The sequence below is a fragment of the Oncorhynchus tshawytscha genome, linkage group LG07, assembly GCF_018296145.1.
Source record: "Oncorhynchus tshawytscha isolate Ot180627B linkage group LG07, Otsh_v2.0, whole genome shotgun sequence".
Lineage (NCBI taxonomy): Eukaryota > Metazoa > Chordata > Actinopteri > Salmoniformes > Salmonidae > Oncorhynchus > Oncorhynchus tshawytscha.
This window is the reverse complement of record NC_056435.1, coordinates 73658529-73680077: the sequence shown is the minus strand read 5'-3', so window position 1 is coordinate 73680077 and position 21549 is coordinate 73658529. Positions and strand designations below refer to the sequence as shown.

Below are 21549 nucleotides of genomic sequence, written 5' to 3'. Positions count from 1 at the left end.
TTAAGTTGACCTTCGGTCACTCCAGTCCATGTCCTCAAAGGACAATTTAAGTTGACCTTCGGTCACTCCAGTCGATGTCCTCTCCAATCCGTTGTTGTTGTTGTTTCCAGTTCGGTTAGAACAGCTTCAGGAGAAAAGCATAAAGGACAACAACAGTTTAGGTGAGTGACGATCCGTTAGGCCGACCATGTCTGTTAACGTTAGTGCTCTGCTTCTAACCCTGCATCACTCCTATGGAACCCTATTCCCTACCAAGTGCACTATATTTGACCGGGACCCTGGTAGGGAATAGGGTTCCATATGGGACGTAAACCCCTCTTCTTACTAATCTGGCATGACTCAGAGCTTCTTACCTTCCGTTGCTTGTAATTCTTCGTCTTCTTCGTTCTGTCCGTCAGTCTTTCACCTTTTAATCTGTTCTGTCTGAATGGTCGCTAGCTACTGGTTACTGTAAAACACTGTGGTCTAGGCCAGGTTACTGTAAAACACTGGTCTAGGCCAGGTTACTGTAAAACACTGTGGTCTAGGCCAGGTTACTGTAAAACACTGTGGTCTAGGCCAGGTTACTGTAAAACACTGTGGTCTAGGCCAGGTTACTGTAAAACACTGTGGACTAGGCCAGGTTACTGTAAGTTGAGCTAGTTTGGGGTTGTTGAGGCGATGCTTCGTGTCTGTATACCGCTAGGAGATCCACCAGGAGACAATGACGTAGACGTTGACATCGACCTGAACCAACAGGAAGGTAGTATGGCTTTAGTTATTTACCTGGGATGTCTCTTGCTGTATTCTTAACAGCCTTCTCTTCCTGTTGGCTACATCTCTTAACAAAACACTGATAATCTGGGTGGTTTAAATCAACAATGTGTCGAAGGACAGTGATGAACTGGTTCCTAATGATGCTCTTCCTATATCAGGTCAACTTGAGGGTGGAGTACTGTTCTGTAGGGAGTACTGGTGTTTCATTTAAATTGTTCACAAGTTGTGTTGGATTCCATTTAATATTTTATTGTGTAGGTCAAACTAACAGGAAGTTAATTAACTATACATTCATCCATGTAGACTGAGAGGGAATGGTTATAATGTGTTATTGTGTAAACAGCACTGGTATTCTCTTGAAAGAATAGGATGTTATACTCACTGTCCTAATGTAACTGTACATTACAGTAACTTTACTGTTTACGTTGGCACGTTGCAGAGCAGTGGAGTTGAGCTCACGACATCACTGTCTGTAGTGGCAGAGAAACCAGGCCAGATAAACTCTAGCACCTTCTGGTGTCTGCACATCTCTGTGTTCTATCGCTAACAAGACGGCCTTTTTGTGATCTACCACCAATCAGCTATCGTCACGCCAGGCCTTCAGGTACCAGTGAACCTGTCCATCTCTTTGCAGTGAAGTGGGATCTCCCTGGATACCGTAACATTAACAGTAACATTAACAGGCTTTCTAAATACATTTGACTGATTTTGATATTGATTGACACCTGGTGGAGTGAAAGGTAAATTCTTTATTGTTTTGTTCCCGATTCCACATGTCCACAACATCTTGGACTTATTGGTTCCGTTAGTAGTTCGGATTTGGCATTAGGCTACTTGATATTGGCATCATTGCAGGACAGGTATTGCAAACTATTACAGACTACAAAGGGAAGCACAGCTGAGAGCTGCCCAGTGACACGGGCCTACCAGATGAGCTAAATTACTTCTATGCTCGCTTTGAGGCAAGTTAACACTGAAACATGCATGAGAGCATCAGCTGTTCCGGATGACTGTGTGATCACGCTCTCTCTGCAGACGATGTGAGTAAGACCTTTTAACAGGTCAACATTCAAAAGGCCGCAGGGCCAGATGGATTACCAGGCTGCATACTCCGAGCATGTGCTGACCAACTGGCAAGTGTCTTCACTGACATTTTCAACCTCTCTACCCAGTCTGTAATACCAACATGTTTCAAGCAGACCACCATAGTCCCTGTGCCCAAGAACACTAAGGTAACCTGCCTAAATGACTACAGACCCATAGCACTCACGTCTGTAGCCATGAAGTGCTTTGAAAGGTTGGTAATGGCTCACATCAACACCATTATCCCAGAGACGCTAGACCCACTTAAATTTGTATACCGCCCCAACAGATCCTCAGATGATGCCATCTCTATTGCACTCCACACTGCCCTTTCCCACCTGGACAAAAGGAACACCTATGTGAGAATGCTATTCATTGACTACAGCTCAGCGTTCAACACCATAGTGCCCTCCAAGCTCATCAATAAGCTAAGGATCCTGGGACTAAACACCTCCCTCTGCAACTGGATCATGGACTTCCTGATGGGCAGCCCCCAGGTGGTAAGGGTAGGTAACAACACATCCGCCACGCTGATCCTCAACACGGTGTTCCCCAGGGGTGTGTGCTCAGTCCCCTCCTGTACTCCCTGTTCACTCATGACTGCACAGCCAGGCACGACTCCAACACCATCATTAAGTTTGCAGACGACACAACAGTGGTAGGCCTGATCACCGACAACAATGAGACAGCCTATAGGGAGGAGGTCAGAGACCTGGCCAGGTGGTGCCAGGACAACAACCTCTCCCTCAACGTGATCAAGACAAAGGAGATGATTGTGGACTACAGGAAAAAGAGGACCGAGCACGCCCCCATTCTCATCGACGGGGCTGTAGTGGAACAGGTTGAGAGCTTCAAGTTCCTTGGTGTCCAAATCACCAACAAACTAACATGGTCCAAACACACCAAGACAGTCATGAAGAGGGTACAACAACACCTATTCCCCCTCAGGAGACAGAAAAGATTTGGCATGGGTCCCCAGATCCTCAAAACGTTGTACAGCTGCACCATCGAGAGCATCCTTACATTTTGTGTCACTGCCTGGTACGGCAACTGTTCGGCCTCCGACCGCAAGGCGCTACAGGGGGTAGTATGTATGGCCCATCATTGGGGCCAAGCTTCCTGCCGTCCAGGACCTATATACTAGTTGGGGGACTCCAAAAGGCTCCTTAATAGCTTCTACCCCCAAGTCGTAAGACTGCTGAACAATTAATCAGATGGCCACCCAGACTATTTGCAGTGCCACCCGCTGCTACTCGCTGTTTATTATCTATGCATTGTCACTTTACCCCTACCTAGTAGGTAACAACACATCCGCCACGCTGATCCTCAACACGGTGTTCCCCAGGGGTGTGTGCTCAGTCCCCTCTTGCTCTCCCTGGGGAATGCCTGATACTACCTGGATTTTTGTTCTGTTAGACAGGTAACTCTTTATCCACAATATAGCAGGGGGTGTAAAGCCATAACACACACATGTTTTTCCAGAAGCAGACTATGATCGATAAAGTCAAAAGCCACACTGAAATCTGACAAAACGGCCCCCACAGTTTAATACATTTCTCTCAGCCAATCAGGAAGCCTTGTGGTTAGAGCGTTGGGCCAGTAGCCAAAAGGTTGCTGGATCAAATCCCCGAGCTGACAAGGAACAAATCTGTCGTTCTGCTCCAGAACAAGGCAGTTTAAACCCACTGTTCCTAGGCTGTCATTGAAAATAAGAATTTGTTCTTAACTGACATGCCTAGTGAAATAAAGATTAAATTAAAAACGATTGTGTAAGTGCTGTGCTCGTTGAATGTCCTTCCCTATCAGTGTGCTGAAAGTCTGTCAATGTGTTTTCTGTAAAATAGCATTGTATCAGGTCAAACACCATTTGTTCCCCAGAAGTTTACTAAGGGTTGGTAACCGGCTGATTGGTCGGCTATTTGAGCCAGTAAAGGGGGCTTTACTATTCTTAGGTAGTGGAATGACTTTAGATTCCCTCCAGGCCTGAGGATACACACTTTCTACGAGGCTTAAATTGAAGATGTGGCAAATAGGAGATGTAATATTGTCCACTATTATCCTCAGTCATTTTCCATCCAAGTTGTCAGACCCCGGTGGCTTGTCATTGTTGATGGACAACAATCATTTTCTCACCTCTTCCACACTGACTTTACAAAATGACAATGCTTGTCTTTCATAATTTGATCAGATATTCTTGGAATGTGTAGTTTCAGCATTTGTTGCCGGCATGTTTAGCCTAAGTTCGTTAATCTTGCCAGTTAAAAAATAATTTAATTTGTTGGCAATATCAGTGGGTTTTGTGATGAATGAGCCATCTGATTCAGCGAATGATGGAGCGGAGTTTGCCTTTTTGGCAAACATTTCATTTGAGGTGACCTAAAGCTTTTTAATATAATTCTTTGTCATTTATCTTTGTTTCATAGTGTAGTTTTATTATTTTTATTCAGTTTAGTCACATTTCTCAATCTGCACTACGTTTGCCAATCGGTTGTTCAGCCAGAGGTGCGAGTGTAAAATCTGATCTGTTAAAATGCTTTCTCTAATGTGCAGACAGTAGTCAGCCTGTCAGGGTAGTGTCATCAGGATATTTCAGATTATGAATGATTATTCCCAGGGGTTGAGGATGAATTTGCCCCCAGGTGCTGATCTTTGGTCAGTTTTGTGTTTTCCCCACAAAAGTTTAAGGTTAGGATTGGGTGAAGGGGAAGCTGATCCTAGATTTGTACCTGAGGGCAACTTTACCGCAGAGCTACTGTGTAACGGAGGAGGAATACATGTACCACGAAGTTTCTGACATCCATTTCCTGTCCTACTGAAGCCTTTAGTTGACTGTGGTTTGGAGAATGCTGGCCGTCCACGCTGCCCGTGATGAAACCAGAGTGTACTGTTGTCAAGGGAACTGCTGTGAGCTAAGAGTTTAGGGTTAGCCACATGTACCGTGTCTCAGGGCAGGCTATTAGAATGGTTTCCTGGTATAGGAGTATGTACCGAGTCTCAGAGCAGGCTATTAGAATGGTTTCCTGGTATAGGAGTATGTACTGTGTCTCAGGGCAGGCTATTAGAATGGTTTCCTGGTATAGGAGTATGTACCGTGTCTCAGGGCAGGCTATTAGAATGGTTTCCTGGTATAGGAGTATGTACCGTGTCTCAGGGCAGGCTATTAGAATGGTTTCCTGGTATAGGGTATGTACCGTGTCTCAGGGCAGGCTATTAGAATGGTTTCCTGGTATAGGAGTATGTACCGTGTCTCAGGGCAGGCTATTAGAATGGTTTCCTGGTATAGGAGTATGTACCGTGTCTCAGGGCAGGCTATTAGAATGGTTTCCTGGTATAGGAGTATGTACCGTGTCTCAGGGCAGGCTATTAGAATGGTTTCCTTTGCATATTGTTTCTTCATATAATTGCATAACTTGTTTTTCCTCTTCTTTTGAGACATTCACAATCACTCTTTGGTTTTCTGCATGATAACACCACCTTTTTAACTTCATATTAGCCTTGCTGTGTGGTTCCTCTCTTGGACTGTCTGGGTGTTTTAACTTCCTTGTTCTGTTGCATGATGGGTACTGTAGTTTACCTGCCAGTGATGACTCTAGCTGTTGTTTTTGCATCGATCGTTTGTACTGTTGTGTACATTTTTACATCACACTGCTTTGAGTGGTACTGTGTTGAGAGAATTCCAGCATGCCAAATTAAATTAGCTTATTGCTGATTGGCTGATTGGTTGATTGGTTGATGAACAGCGTTTTATTTGGTTCGCTGTTCTTAAATGAGCTAACTACCTACAACTGCCGCTCAGAAGCTAGCTAGAGGCTAATCCTGAGACGAGGTCTAGAGATGGATGCTTCTCTCACTCAACAGGTGCCCCATTCAGTCATCGTCACGTTTTGACCACAATTTCTCCCCTCAACAGCCGTGAAACAGTTGAAAGAAGCAGTGGGCTCGTCGTTGCACAAGCTGGCCAACTTTGACGGTAAGTGTTTGTTTTCTTGTTGTGTTTATGTGTGTGTTCTCGATGGTTTTGCTACTTGGCTGAAGCCATATGCTTGTTTTAGTCAGTCTGCTTGTTATTATTATTTATTCAGGCCCAGGCATGTTCACTGAGTGATTGATCATTAGCAAATAAAAATAAACATTTAGTTAATTTTGATTGTACAAATGTGCAGGCATATAAGTGTCGGGATATGAGTTTTGCTCCTCTCAAATTTGAATATTAGGGACAGATATGATTTTTTTTTATCGTATGCTGATTTCCAATACTTTTCCCTAAATGTAACTGGTATGAGGTGTTAATATTAGAGGTCGACCGATTATGATTTTTCAACGCCGATACCGATTATTGGAGGGACCCCCCAAAAGGTGATACCGATTAATCGGCCGATTTTTCCGATGTATTTGTAATAATTACAACAATACTGAATGAACACATACTTTAACTAAAAATAAAATCAATTTAGCCTCAAATAAATAATGAAACATGTTCAATTTGGTTTAAATAATGCAAAAACAAAGTGTTGGAGAAGAAAGTAAAAGTGCAATATGTGCCATGTGAAAAAGCTAACGTTTAAGTTCCTTGCTCAGAACATGAGAACATATGAAGGCTGGTGGTTCCTTATGAACATGAGTCTTCAATATTCCAAGGTAAGAGGTTTTAGGTTGTAGTTAATATAGTATTTTCAGACTATTTCTCTCTATACCATTTGTATTTCATATACCTTTGACTATTGGATGTTCTTATAGGCACTTTAGTATTTCCAGTGTAACAGTATGACTTCCGTCCCTCTCCTCGCTCCTCCCTGGGCTTGAACCAGGAACACAACGACAACAGCCACACTCGAAGCAGCGTTACCCATGCAGAGCAAGGGGAACAACTACTCCAAGTCTCAGAGCGAGTGACGTTTGAAACGCTATTAGCTAGCTAGCCATTTCACATCACATCGTTACACCAGCCTAATCTTGGGAGTTGATAGGCTTGAAGTCATAAACAGCAGATCTGCTGGCAAAACGCACGAACGCACGAAAGTGCTGTTTGAATGAATGCTTATGAGCCTGCTGGTGCCTACCATCGCTCAGTCAGACTGCTCTACCAAATCATAGACTTAATTATAACATAATAACACACAGAAATGCGAACCTTCGAACCAGCAGTCCAAACTGCTGCATATACCCTGACTCTGTTGCAAGAGAAGTGACACAATTTCCCTAGTTATAAGAAATTAATGTTAGCAGGCAATATTAACTAAATATGCATGTTAAAAATATATACTTGGACACGCTAGATAAACTAGTAATATCATCAACCATGTGTAGTTATAACTAGTGATAACTAATGCTAGCTAGCAACATACCTTGGCTTCTTACTGCATGCGCGTAACAGGCAAGCTCCTCATGAGGCAGGTAGTTAGAGCGTTGGACTAGTTAACCGTAAGGTTGCAAGATTGGATCCCCTGAGCTGACAATGTATAAATCTGATGTATAAACCTGATCAAGGCAGTTAACCCACCGTTCATAGGCTGTCATTGTAAATAAGAATGTGTTCTTAACTGACTTGCCGAGTTAAATAAAGGTGTACAAATAAATAAAAAATCGGCGTCCAAAATGACGATTTCCGATTATGAAAACTTGAAATCGGCCCTAATTAATTGGCCATTCCGATTAATCGGTTGACCTCTAGTTATGACCACGGTCTTACTAATGGCTGATCTCTATTATGTATCTGTCTCAGAGGTCATAGATGCCCACCTGCAGAACAACCAGACAGCAGAAGGAGACAGCCTTACCAGTCCTGACAGACTCAAAGGTAAAATACTGTTCATTACACAGGCTCTATCGATGGATTAGCTGACGAGGACATGAAAACCATGTGGGCGCTTCCATGGGTCAGAAGTCAGCCTGTTGTTGTGATTCTGGATGGCCAGATCGCTAGCAAGAATGACAAGAAACTGCCCTGTAGGGAATCTAAAGTGGCTCGTTCCCGCTCCTTTTCGATACCATGTCTCGTTTTGAGGTGTTTTGACTGATTTCATTGCAATGCTAATATGGCTAAAATTAGCTAGCTAACTAACCAAGAGACGATATATAAGGTTACATGTAGTTAACCTTCTTAGCCAACCTCATCTGTTTTGCCTCAAAAGTTGCGCCCGCGTTGGTTTTTGTTGCTAAACAACCAACCAGTCTCTGTTGGGTGTAAGAGAACTCGATCAACTCCTGTACAGCACCACCCTGTGGTAATACCAGGTATTACTCTTCCAGAGGACTCCAACTGGAGTCAGCTCTCTGTTTAGTTTCAGCTGGCCTGCTCTTTAAGGTCGGGTTATCTCTTTGGCATGTCTAAATCTCCTGTCCATCCTGAATCTGACCTGTCCTCTCTGGTTTTCCTGTCCATCCTGAATCTGACCTGTCCTCTCTGGTTCTCCTGTCCATCCTGAATCTGACCTGTCCTCTCTGGTTCTCCTGTCCATCCTGAATCTGCATGATCCATAGGTATCAGCTCTTGGAGCTTTTCCCAGCCATGGTGTCTATTTATTGTAGGTAAAACGATATCCAGGGCATTATTAGTTGAACCCTAGCCACGGGTCGGCTGTTAAACGTTCTCCAGGCACTCGTCGTCTGTTCAGGGTCAGCTGTCTGAATGCAGCCAGGAGATTAAACTGCAGCTGAATCACACGACACTGATTTAAAAGTATCTATTTATATCTGACTCGGATCAAAGAAGAGACCAGGCCACTGACAAGGATTCTAGCAGCAGGGAACAGTAACTGACAGACCTCATCATGCCAATAGTTTTGTTTGAGAGGAAAAGGGTGGGAGGGAACATCAGAGATGCAACAAATGGTATGTCATCTCCCCCAAGATTACACAGATTACAGTACACACACACACCAGATTACGTAACACACACACACACACCAGATTACGTAACACACACACACACGCCAGATTACGTAACACACACACACACGCCAGATTACGTAACACACACACACACGCCAGATTACGTAACACACACACACGCCAGATTACGTAACACACACACACGCCAGATTACGTAACACACACACACGCCAGATTACGTAACACACACACACGCCAGATTACGTAACACACACACACACGCCAGATTACGTAACACACACACACGCGCCAGATTACGTAACACACACACACGCGCCAGATTACGTAACACACACACACGCGCCAGATTACGTAACACACACACGCGCCAGATTACGTAACACACACACGCGCCAGATTACGTAACACACACACACACGCGCCAGATTACGTAACACACACACGCACCAGATTACGTAACACACACACACACGCGCCAGATTACGTAACACACACACGCGCCAGATTACGTAACACACACACACGCCAGATTACATAACACACACACACACCAGATTAGAGTAACACACACACACACCAGATTAGAGTAACACACACACACACCAGATTAGAGTAACACACACACACCAGATTAGAGTAACACACACACACACACACCAGATTAGAGTAACACACACACACACACACACACCAGATTAGAGTAACACACACACACACCAGATTAGAGTAACACACACACACACAGATTAGAGTAACACACACACACACACACACACACACACAGATTAGAGTAACACACACACACACACCAGATTAGAGTAACACACACACACCAGATTAGAGTAACACACACACACACACACACACCAGATTAGAGTAACACACACACACACCAGATTAGAGTAACACACACACACACCAGATTAGAGTAACACACACACACACACAGATTAGAGTAACACACACACACACCAGATTAGAGTAACACACACACACACACACCAGATTAGAGTAACACACACACACCAGATTAGAGTAACACACACACACACACACGCCAGATTAGAGTAACACACACACACACACACCAGATTAGAGTAACACACACACACGCGCCAGATTAGTAACACACACACACACACCAGATTAGAGTAACACACACACACACACGCCAGATTAGAGTAACACACACACACACGCCAGATTAGAGTAACACACACACACGCGCCAGATTACGTAACACACACACGCGCGCCAGATTACGTAACACACACACGCGCGCCAGATTACCAGAGATTACGTAACACACACACGCGCGCCAGATTACGTAACACACACACGCGCCAGATTACGTAACACACACACACAAACCAGATTATGTAACACACACACCAGATTACGTAACACACACAAACCAGATTATGTAACACACACACACAGATTAGAGTAACACACACCAGATTAGAGTAACACACACACACCAGATTAGAGTAACACACACACACACGCCAGATTAGAGTAACACACACACGCCAGATTAGAGTAACACACACACACACCAGATTACGTAACACACACACACGCCAGATTACGTAACACACACACGCCAGATTACGTAATACACACACGCCAGATTACATAACACACACACACGCCAGATTACGTAACACACACACACACGCCAGATTACGTAACACACACACACACACCAGATTATGTAACACACACACACACACCAGATTACGTAACACACACACGCCACCAGATTACGTAACACACACACGCCAGATTACGTAACACACACACACGCCAGATTACGTAACACACACACACGCCAGATTACGTAACACACACACAGATTACGTAACACACACACCAGATTACGTAACACACACACCAGATTACGTAACACACACACCAGATTACGTAACACACACACACCAGATTACGTAACACACACACACCAGATTACGTAACACACACACACACCAGATTACGTAACACACACACCAGATTACGTAACACACACACCAGATTACGTAACACACACACACCAGATTACGTAACACACACACACACACCAGATTAGAGTAACACACACACACCAGATTAGAGTAACACACACACACCAGATTAGAGTAACACACACACACCAGATTAGAGTAACACACAAACACACACACCAGATTAGAGTAACACACACACGCGCCAGATTACAGTACACACGTGCCAGATTACAGTACACACACGCCAGATTACAGTACACACACACGCCAGGTTACAGTACACACACACCAGGTTACAGTACACACACGCCAGGTTACAGTACACACACGCCAGGTTACAGTACACACACGCCAGGTTACAGTACACACACACCAGGTTACAGTACACACACACCAGGTTACAGTACACACACACCAGGTTACAGTACCCACACACCAGGTTACAGTACCCACACACCAGGTTACAGTACCCACACACCAGGTTACAGTACACACACACACACCAGGTTACAGTACACGTACACACACACACCAGATTACAGTAACACACACACCAGGTTACAGTAACACACACACCAGATTACGTAACACACACACCAGATTACAGTACACAAGCGCCAGATTACAGTACACACGCACCAGGTTACAGTACACACGCACCAGGTTACAGTACACACACACCAGGTTACAGTACACACACACCAGGTTACAGTACACACACACACACACCAGATTACAGTACACACACACCAGGTTACAGTACACACACACCAGGTTACAGTACACACACACACCAGGTTACGGTACACACACACCAGGTTACAGTACACACGCACCAGATTACAGTACACACACGCCAGGTTACAGTACACACACACCAGGTTACAGTACACACACGCCAGGTTACAGTACACACACGCCAGGTTACAGTACACACACACCAGGTTACAGTACACACACACCAGGTTACAGTACACACACACCAGGTTACAGTACCCACACACCAGGTTACAGTACCCACACATCAGGTTACAGTACCCACACACCAGGTTACAGTACCCACACACCAGGTTACAGTACCCACACACCAGGTTACAGTACACACACACACACCAGGTTACAGTACACGTACACACACACCTGATTACAGTAACACACACACCAGATTACAGTAACACACACACCAGGTTACAGTAACACACACACCAGATTACGTAACACACACACCAGATTACAGTACACAAGCGCCAGATTACAGTACACACGCACCAGGTTACAGTACACACACACCAGGTTACAGTACACACACACCAGGTTACAGTACACACACACCAGGTTACAGTACACACACACACACACCAGGTTACAGTACACACACACCAGGTTACAGTACACACACACCAGGTTACAGTACACACACACCAGGTTACAGTACACACACACCAGATTACGTAACACACACACCAGATTACAGTACACACGCGCCAGATTACGTAACACACACGCGCCAGATTACGTAACACACACACGCGCCAGATTACGTAACACACACCAGGTTACAGTACACACACACCAGGTTACAGTACACACACACCAGGTTACAGTACACACACACCAGGTTACGTAACACACACACCAGATTACAGTACACACGCGCCAGATTACGTAACACACACACACGCGCCAGATTACGTAACACACGCGCCAGATTACGTAACACACACACCAGATTACAGTACACACACACACACCAGGTTACGTAACACACACACACACCAGGTTACAGTAACACACACACCAGGTTACAGTAACACACACACCAGGTTACGTAACACACACACCAGGTTACAGTACACACACACACCAGGTTACAGTACACACACACACCAGGTTACGGTACACACACACCAGGTTACAGTACACACGCACCAGATTACAGTACACACACGCCAGGTTACAGTACACACACACCAGGTTACAGTACACACGCGCCAGATTACGTAACACACACACACGCGCCAGATTACGTAACACACGCGCCAGATTACGTAACACACACACCAGATTACAGTACACACACACACACCAGGTTACGTAACACACACACACACCAGGTTACAGTAACACACACACCAGGTTACAGTAACACACACACCAGGTTACGTAACACACACACCAGGTTACAGTACACACACACACCAGGTTACAGTACACACACACCAGGTTACAGTACACACACACCAGGTTACAGTACACACGCACCAGATTACAGTACACACACGCCAGGTTACAGTACACACACACCAGGTTACAGTACACACACACCAGGTTACAGTACACACACACCAGGTTACAGTACACACACGCCAGGTTACAGTACACACACACCAGGTTACAGTACACACACACCAGGTTACAGTACACACACACCAGGTTACAGTACACACACACCAGGTTACAGTACACACACACCAGGTTACAGTACCCACACACCAGGTTACAGTACCCACACATCAGGTTACAGTACCCACACACCAGGTTACAGTACCCACACACCAGGTTACAGTACACACACACACACCAGGTTACAGTACACGTACACACACACCTGATTACAGTAACACACACACCAGATTACAGTAACACACACACCAGGTTACAGTAACACACACACCAGATTACGTAACACACACACCAGATTACAGTACACAAGCGCCAGATTACAGTACACACGCACCAGGTTACAGTACACACACACCAGGTTACAGTACACACACACCAGGTTACAGTACACACACACACACCAGATTACAGTACACACACACCAGGTTACAGTACACACACAGGTTACAGTACAGGTTACAGTACACACACACCAGGTTACAGTACACACACACCAGGTTACAGTACACACACACCAGGTTACAGTACACACACACCAGGTTACAGTACACACGCGCCAGATTACAGTACACACGCGCCAGATTACGTAACACACACGCGCCAGATTACGTAACACACACACGCGCCAGATTACGTAACACACACCAGGTTACAGTACACACACACCAGGTTACAGTACACACACACCAGGTTACAGTACACACACCCAGGTTACGTAACACACACACCAGATTACAGTACACACGCGCCAGATTACGTAACACACACACACGCGCCAGATTACGTAACACACGCGCCAGATTACGTAACACACACACCAGATTACAGTACACACACACACACCAGGTTACGTAACACACACACACACCAGGTTACAGTAACACACACACCAGGTTACGTAACACACACACCAGGTTACAGTAACACACACACCAGGTTACGTAACACACACACCAGGTTACAGTACACACACACACCAGGTTACAGTACACACACACACCAGGTTACGGTACACACACACCAGGTTACAGTACACACGCACCAGATTACAGTACACACACACAGCAGGTTACGTAACACACACACCAGATTACAGTACACACACACCAGATTACAGTACACACACACTAGATTACGTAACACACACACACACACCATATTACTGCCACGAAGGTCAGGAAAGCTGCTCAAAACAGAAACCACTGATTAGCAGCGCGTGTTTCCAATTTCAAATCAAAGTTTATTCATTGCATACACAGTTTAGCAGGTGTTGTTACAGGTGCAGCGGAATGCTGTTCTTGCCAGCTCCCTCGTGCAGTAAAAATGTCCAATCACAATATCAAGGGGGGGGGGGATCCGCAGACAGGTTCTGAAATGGACCTGGGGTGTTCTCACACGGACCAGGCCCGATTCAAGTGAGGGAAGCAGCAGAAGATAAATGTTTTTGAGCTACTTTATTAACCCAAGCTGATAAAACGTGACAGTCAGATGACCTCACCTCATACCCCCTGGCAGTCAGATAGATGACCTCACCTCATAACCCCGGCAGTCAGATAGATGACCTCACCTCATACCCCTGGCAGGCAGTCAGATGACCTCACCTCATACCCCCCCCGGCAGGCAGATAGATGACCACACCTCATGCCCCTGGCAGTCAGATAGATGACCTCACCTCATACCCCTGGCAGGCAGTCAGATGACCTCACCTCATACCCCTGGCAGTCAGATAGATGATCTCACCTCATACCCCTGGCAGGCAGATAGATGACCTCACCTCATACCCCCTGGCAGGCAGTCAGATGACCTCACCTCATACCCCCTGGCAGGCAGTCAGATGACCTCACCTCATACCCCCTGGCAGTCAGGCAGATAGATGACCACACCTCATACCCCTGGCAGTCAGGCAGATAGATGACCACACCTCATACCCCTGGCAGTCAGGCAGATAGATGACCACACCTCATACCCCTGGCAGTCAGGCAGATAGATGACCACACCTCATACCCCCTGGCAGACAGAGGACCATGGATGGATGGAAACAAGGGGAGCAAGCCAACTGAAGCAACGGGGGGGGTCGTGTCATGTGTACTGTTTCAATATTGCTTGTTGACTTAAACCTACTTGACATTCTGTTACATTTGATCTCATGTGGTTTTATTAGTTTGGTAGTTCTGTTGTAAGTGGTCTGTCCCTCTGTCCAGTAGAAAACCTAGTGGATACTAAGGAGTCGGACATGTCAGATACACTAAGTCCCAGCAAAGATCGCAGCAGTGACGACACGTCAGGTAAAACACCTTGAACAACGAGACACTGTTAAGACCTTTTATATTTATTTATTATAAGTCTAGATTTTTTAGTGAATTTTTAATGGTCTCACTATTTCTAAGTTGACAGGTATGTTGATATTTTTTATTTAATTTTAAGGACGTAGTTAAATTACTGTTTATGACTTTTTATATTCATTCATAACGTCAACCAGTCTTCACTGTTTATAAGATGGTAACCAATGTAAAAAAAAAAAAAAAAAATGTTTTATGTTAATCAATTCTAACTAGGACATAATCAGCATGGCGTGCTCATGAATCTCTATCCCGAGCAGAACCACAGGATGGCTATTGATTTAGTTTGTCACTCAATGCCTCTCTGGCTGTTTGGCCTGGTCTGGTCCCAGCTCACTGTTAATCCTCTCTGTTCCTCTTCTCTTTCTGTCCTCTCTCTCTGTGTAGACGGAAACATGGATGATCATGAGCTGAACGAGCCACAGAACAGGGTCGCCCTGCTCAAAGGTAATACATATTTATATATATGAATATAGATTTACTTCTCAATATTGGTTAAGACTTGTTTATTATGCGTTAGTGTGGTTGACATCAAATCTTGTTGTGCTGAGGCAACAGTGGTTCACTTCAACAGTGGTTCACTTCAACAGTGGTTCACTTCAACAGTGGTTCACTTCAACAGTGGTTCACTTCAACAGTGGGACGCTGCCAGTGATGGGGATGTTGTACGTTGAACATTTTGATTAGATAAGTTCTGTACTGGTAAAGCAGAGTACCGTAAACCGGGGTATTTGGAAGTGGCCACGTTTTTTAAATGTTTATACTGTCAATACGGTCTTCAATAATGTTAATATTTGTAGCTTATATTTAAGTAAATACCTGCAGTCTACGTTACGTGTGCTATACTTTAGGGTATAAAGCAGGTTTGTGTTTCTTTTAACCTATTTTTCATGATGAAGCTTACCGGTAGTCCCTAATCACATGTTTGGGGAGTCACTGTTGTGCAGCAGGCGCCAGGTGATCTAGTTACAGTAGGGAATTCACTACTAGATGTTTACCCGCTGGTTTGTTAACCTAGTAGCTTGTTACCTAGCTCAGTGGTTAGCGTCTTCCAAAATCAAGCTTCTCTTGGTAACAGCAGAGACATCCCCTCCTGGGACAAGAGCCTTGCTGTTTAATATTGGTTTTGTTCGTGCAACAAACTGTGTACCATTTTTTTTTTTTGTATAACTTTATGAACTGGGATGTCCTTCCTGCATATAGTTTGTCAGAGACTGTATAAAATGTTCGCAAATGCGCTCGTTAGCATTTAGATGGAATTTACTTGTACTTGTTTTGCATTACTATCCTTCGGATTACTGAGTATCAGTGAGGTTTGAAAATAGCGCCCCTTGTGTTCAGTGCATGTATTACCAAATGGCACCCTATATAGTGCAGCACTTTTGACCAGGGCCCTATTCCCTATATAGTGTAGCACTTTTGACCAGGGCCCTATTCCCTATATAGTGCAGCACTTTTGACCAGAGCCCTATTCCCTATATTCTGCAGCACTTTTGACCAGAGCCCTATTCCCTATATAGTGCAGCACTTTTGACCAGAACCCTATTCCCTATATAGTGGAGCACTTTTGACCAGAGCCCTATTCCCTATATAGTGCAGCACTTTTGACCAGAGCCCTATGGCTATTAGTAGTGCACTATATAGGGAGCCCTTTGGATGATATCAGGCCAGCCAACCTGGCAGGGTGTGGTATGGGTCTCATGGCTGGTACTCCTGACTATATGTGGAGCTTTGTGGGGGTGTCGAGTTAGGAAGAGCTTTGTGAGGGTGTCGAGTTAGGGAGGTCAGAGGCCGAACGTGGCTAGTCGGGGACACTTCTGGCAAGTTCACTTTGGTTAACGGTCACCTTTTAGCTGTGGAGTTGACAAGTCTCAATAACAACAACAAGCCATTGCATTTATCAGGAGTTGACTGTAGTCACATGATCATATACCTTCAGTGTCAACTAGAGGGCCACCCATTAATTAGGGCCGATTTCAAGTTTTCATAACAATCGGTGATTTGCGTTTTGGACGTCGATTATGGATGATTACATTGCAATCCACGAGGAGACTGCGTGGCAGGCTGACCACCTGTTACTCCACGAGGAGACTGCGTGGCAGGCTGACCACCTGTTACTCCACGAGGAGACTGCGTGGCAGGCTGACCACCTGTTACTCCACGAGGAGACTGCGTGGCAGGCTGACTGCCTGTTACTCCACGAGGAGACTGCGTGGCAGGCTGACCACCTGTTACTCCACGAGGAGACTGCGTGGCAGGCTGACCACCTGTTACTCCACGAGGAGACTGCGTGGCAGGCTGACCACCTGTTACTCCACGAGGAGACTGCGTGGCAGGCTGACCACCTGTTACTCCACGAGGAGACTGCGTGGCAGGCTGACCACCTGTTACTCCACGAGGAGACTGCGTGGCAGGCTGACCACCTGTTACTCCATGAGGAGACTGCGTGGCAGGCTGACCACCTGTTACTCCACGAGGAGACTGCGTGGCAGGCTGACCACCTGTTACTCCACGAGGAGACTGCGTGGCAGGCTGACCACCTGTAACGTGACAAGCATCAAAAGGACCTTGTGGCAGCAAGGAGCCAAGGTAAGTTGCTAGCTAGCATTAAACTTATCTTATTAAAAACAATCAATCATCACAATCATTAGTTAATTACACATGGTTGATGATATTACTAGGTTAACTAGCTTGTCCTGTGTTGCATATAATCAATGCGGTGCCTGTTAATTTATCATTGAATCACAGCCTTCTTCAACTTCGGCAAACTGGTGAGGATTTTACAAAAGTGCATTTGCGAAAAAAAGCACTGTCGTTGCCCACCATAAAGGCCTGATTGGTGGAGTGCTGCAGATATTTTTGTCCTTCTGGAAGGTTCTCCCATCTCCACAGAGGAACTCTAGAGCTCTGTCAGAGTGACCATTGGGTTCTTGGTCACCTCCCTGACCAAGGCCCTTCTGCCCGATTGCTCAGTTTGGCCGGGCGGCCAGCTCTTGGAAAAGTCTTGGCTGTTCAAAACTTCAAGTTAAGAATGATGGTCACTGTGTTCTTGGGGACCTCCAATGCTGCAGAAATGTTTTGGTACCCTTCCCCAGATCTGTGCCTCAACACAATCCTGTCTCAAAGCTGTAAAGAAAATTCTGACATGCACTGTCAACTGTGGGACCTTATATAGACAGGTGTGTGCCTTTCCAAATCATGTCCAATCAGTTGAATTTACCACAGGTGGACTCCAATCAAGTTGTAGAAACATCTCAAGGATGATCAATGGAAACAGGATGCACCTGAGCTCAATTTAGTCTCATAGCAAAGGGTCTGAATACTGTGTTTCCTTTGTCATTGTGGGGTGTTGTAGATTATGGGGCAGAAAATATATGATTTCAGAATGAGGCTGTAACGTAACAAAATGTGGAAAAAGTCCAGGAGTCTGAATACTTTTGCCGAAAACATTGTGTGAGTGTGACTATATGTGTCTTTGACACTGTGTGTGCCACTGTGTGTGACACTGTGACTGTGTGTGACACTGTGTGACTGTGTGTGACACTGTGTGACACTGTGTGACACTGTGTGACACTGTGTGACACTGTGTGACACTGTGTGACACTGTGACACTGTGTGTGACACTGTGACACTGTGTGTGACACTGTGTGTGACTGTGACACTGTGTGTGACTGTGACACTGTGTGTGACTGTGACACTGTGTGTGACTGTGACACTGTGTGTGACTGTGACACTGTGTGTGACTGTGACACTGTGTGTGACTGTGACACTGTGTGTGACACTGTGTCTGTGAGACTATGTTTACTCTGATCCCTCTAATTGTCTCTGTAATATCCCCGACGGAACAGAAGCCCTGGCAGCGGTCTGTCTGTCAGGTCGGTCATTACATTCATCATCACACTGAACACCTGTTTTTATCTGAAATCGTTGTTTTTAGTCTGTCTGCTACCACCAAGGTCAACTGATGACTTCATCAGGATCGTGTTATCAACTCCATGTTGATAAGTCTGGCTTTTAATGGCAGGGTTAACCTTGGTCTCTGTTCCCAGGACTGTTTGGTGTTCAGTCAGTCTGCCAACTCTACTGCTTTCAGATCCATTGTATATCTCAACTGCTTTCATTTTGAGAGACTGACAGAGCAGAAACCGTGGATAGACGGCGGTATTCGTGCAACTGAAAGCGCAAACCACTGCATTTAACCATGACAAGGTGACTGGGAATAAAAAAAAAATATATAAACCGTTATTCCCTCCGTAAGGCAATCAGGCAGAACGTCAGTACAAAGTGGAGTATCAATTCAAAGGCTCAGACACGAGACGTATGTAGTCAGGTCAATAGACAATCACGGATTACGAAGGGAAAATCAGCCGCATCGCGGACACCGACGGGACCCTGACGAGGAAAAACACAGTGCCACCGACACGGCCCGCTACCAAGGACTGTTGGCATTCCTGCTCCGTGGCCGACGTAAGACATTTAAGAGTGTTAACCCTCGCTACCGGCCCGGACGGCATCCCGAGCAGACAGTTTGCGGACATAGTCAATCGCTCCCTATTCCAGTCTGTTGTCCCGACTTAATTCACCATGGCCACCATTGTTCCTGTACCCAAGAAAGCAAAGGTAACTGAACCTAATGACTATCGCCTCGTAGCACTCACTTCTGTTACCATGAAGTGCTTTGAATTTAAATCAAAATTAAATCATGTGTATGTGACAAATAAAATTTGATTTGATGAAGTGCTTTGAGTCAAGTTAAGGATCATATTACCTCCACCCTACAGGCCACCCTAGACCCACTTCAATTTACATAGTACCCCAATAGATCCACAAACAATGCACACTGCCCTATCCCATATGGACAAGAGGAATACCTATTTAAGAATGCTGTTCTTTGACTACAGCTCAGCATTCAACACCATTGTACCCTCCAAGCTCATCATTAAGCTCTGGGTCCTGGGACTGAACCTCCACTGATACTCAACACTGGGGCCCCACAAGGGTGCATGCTGAGCCCCATCCTGTACTCCCTGTTCACCCATGACTGTGCAGACGACACAACAGTAGTAGGCCTGATTACCAACAATGACGAGACAGCCTACAGGGAGGAGGTGAGGGCCCTCGGAGTGTGGTGCCAGGAAAATAACCTCACACTCAATGTCAACAAAACAAAGGAGCTGATCATGGACAGGAAACAGGAGAGGGAGCACCCCCATATCCACATCGACGGGACCGCAGTGGAGAAGGTGGAAAGCTTGAAGTTCCTCGGCGTACACATCACTGACGATCTGAAATGGTCCACCCACACAGACGGTGTGGTGAAGAACCTCAGGAGGCTGAAGAAATTTAGCTTGTCACCTAAAACCCTGACTGACTTGTACAGATGCACAATAGAGAGCATCCTGTCAGGCTGTATCACCGCCTGGTACTGCAACTGCTCCGCCCAAAGTACCTGCCCTCCAGGACACCTATAGCACCCGATGTCACAGGAAGGCCAAAAAGATCATCAAGGACATCAACCACCCGAGCCATGGCCTGTTCACCCGCTATGATCCAGAAGGCGAGGTCAGTACAGGTGCATCAAAGCTGGAACCGAGAGACTGGAAAAACAGCTTCTATCTCAAGGCCATCAGACTGTTAAATAGCCATCACGAGCCGGTTTCAACCCGATAACGCAACCCTGCACCTTAGAGGCTGCTGCCCCATATACATAGACCTCGATTCACTGGTCACTTTAATAATGGAACACCTGTCACTCTAATGATGTTTACTTACTGCTTTACTCATCTCATAATGTATATACTGTATTCTATTCTACTGTATTTTAGTCCATGACACTCCGACATTGCTCAATCTAATATTTATATATTTCTTCATTCCATTCTTTTACTTTAGATTTGTGTGTGTTGTGACTTGTTAGAAACTATTGCACTGTTGGAGCTAGGAACACAAGCAATTTACTACACCCGCAACAACATCTGCTAAGTATGTGTGTGACCAATAAAATGTGATTTTATTTGACAAGTCGCTCCTTTTAAATTCCTTAGGAAGTGTACGAATCCACACCGAGAGGAGGGTAGAGAATTGGACCACAGCATTGATAGACTGTTGGA

The 21549-nt window shown here is 45.4% G+C and overlaps 1 protein-coding gene across 14 annotated transcripts in view; it reads left to right on the top strand.

Moving 5' to 3' along the window:
- slmapa (sarcolemma associated protein a) overlaps positions 1 to 21549 on the top strand; it is a 128734-nt gene that overhangs the window by 73690 nt on the left and 33495 nt on the right. For 8 of the 14 annotated variants that reach the window (XM_042324948.1, XM_042324950.1, XM_042324955.1 and 5 more), the window contains 6 exons: positions 111 to 161; positions 686 to 742; positions 5750 to 5809; positions 7562 to 7636; positions 15302 to 15385; positions 15827 to 15886. In XM_042324948.1, coding sequence (XP_042180882.1) covers positions 111 to 161; positions 686 to 742; positions 5750 to 5809; positions 7562 to 7636; positions 15302 to 15385; positions 15827 to 15886 — 387 coding nt within the window. The remainder of the gene's footprint in view (positions 1 to 110; positions 162 to 685; positions 743 to 5749; positions 5810 to 7561; positions 7637 to 15301; positions 15386 to 15826; positions 15887 to 21549) is intronic. The other 6 variants (XM_042324953.1, XM_042324961.1, XM_042324949.1 and 3 more) reach the window with 5 other exon arrangements.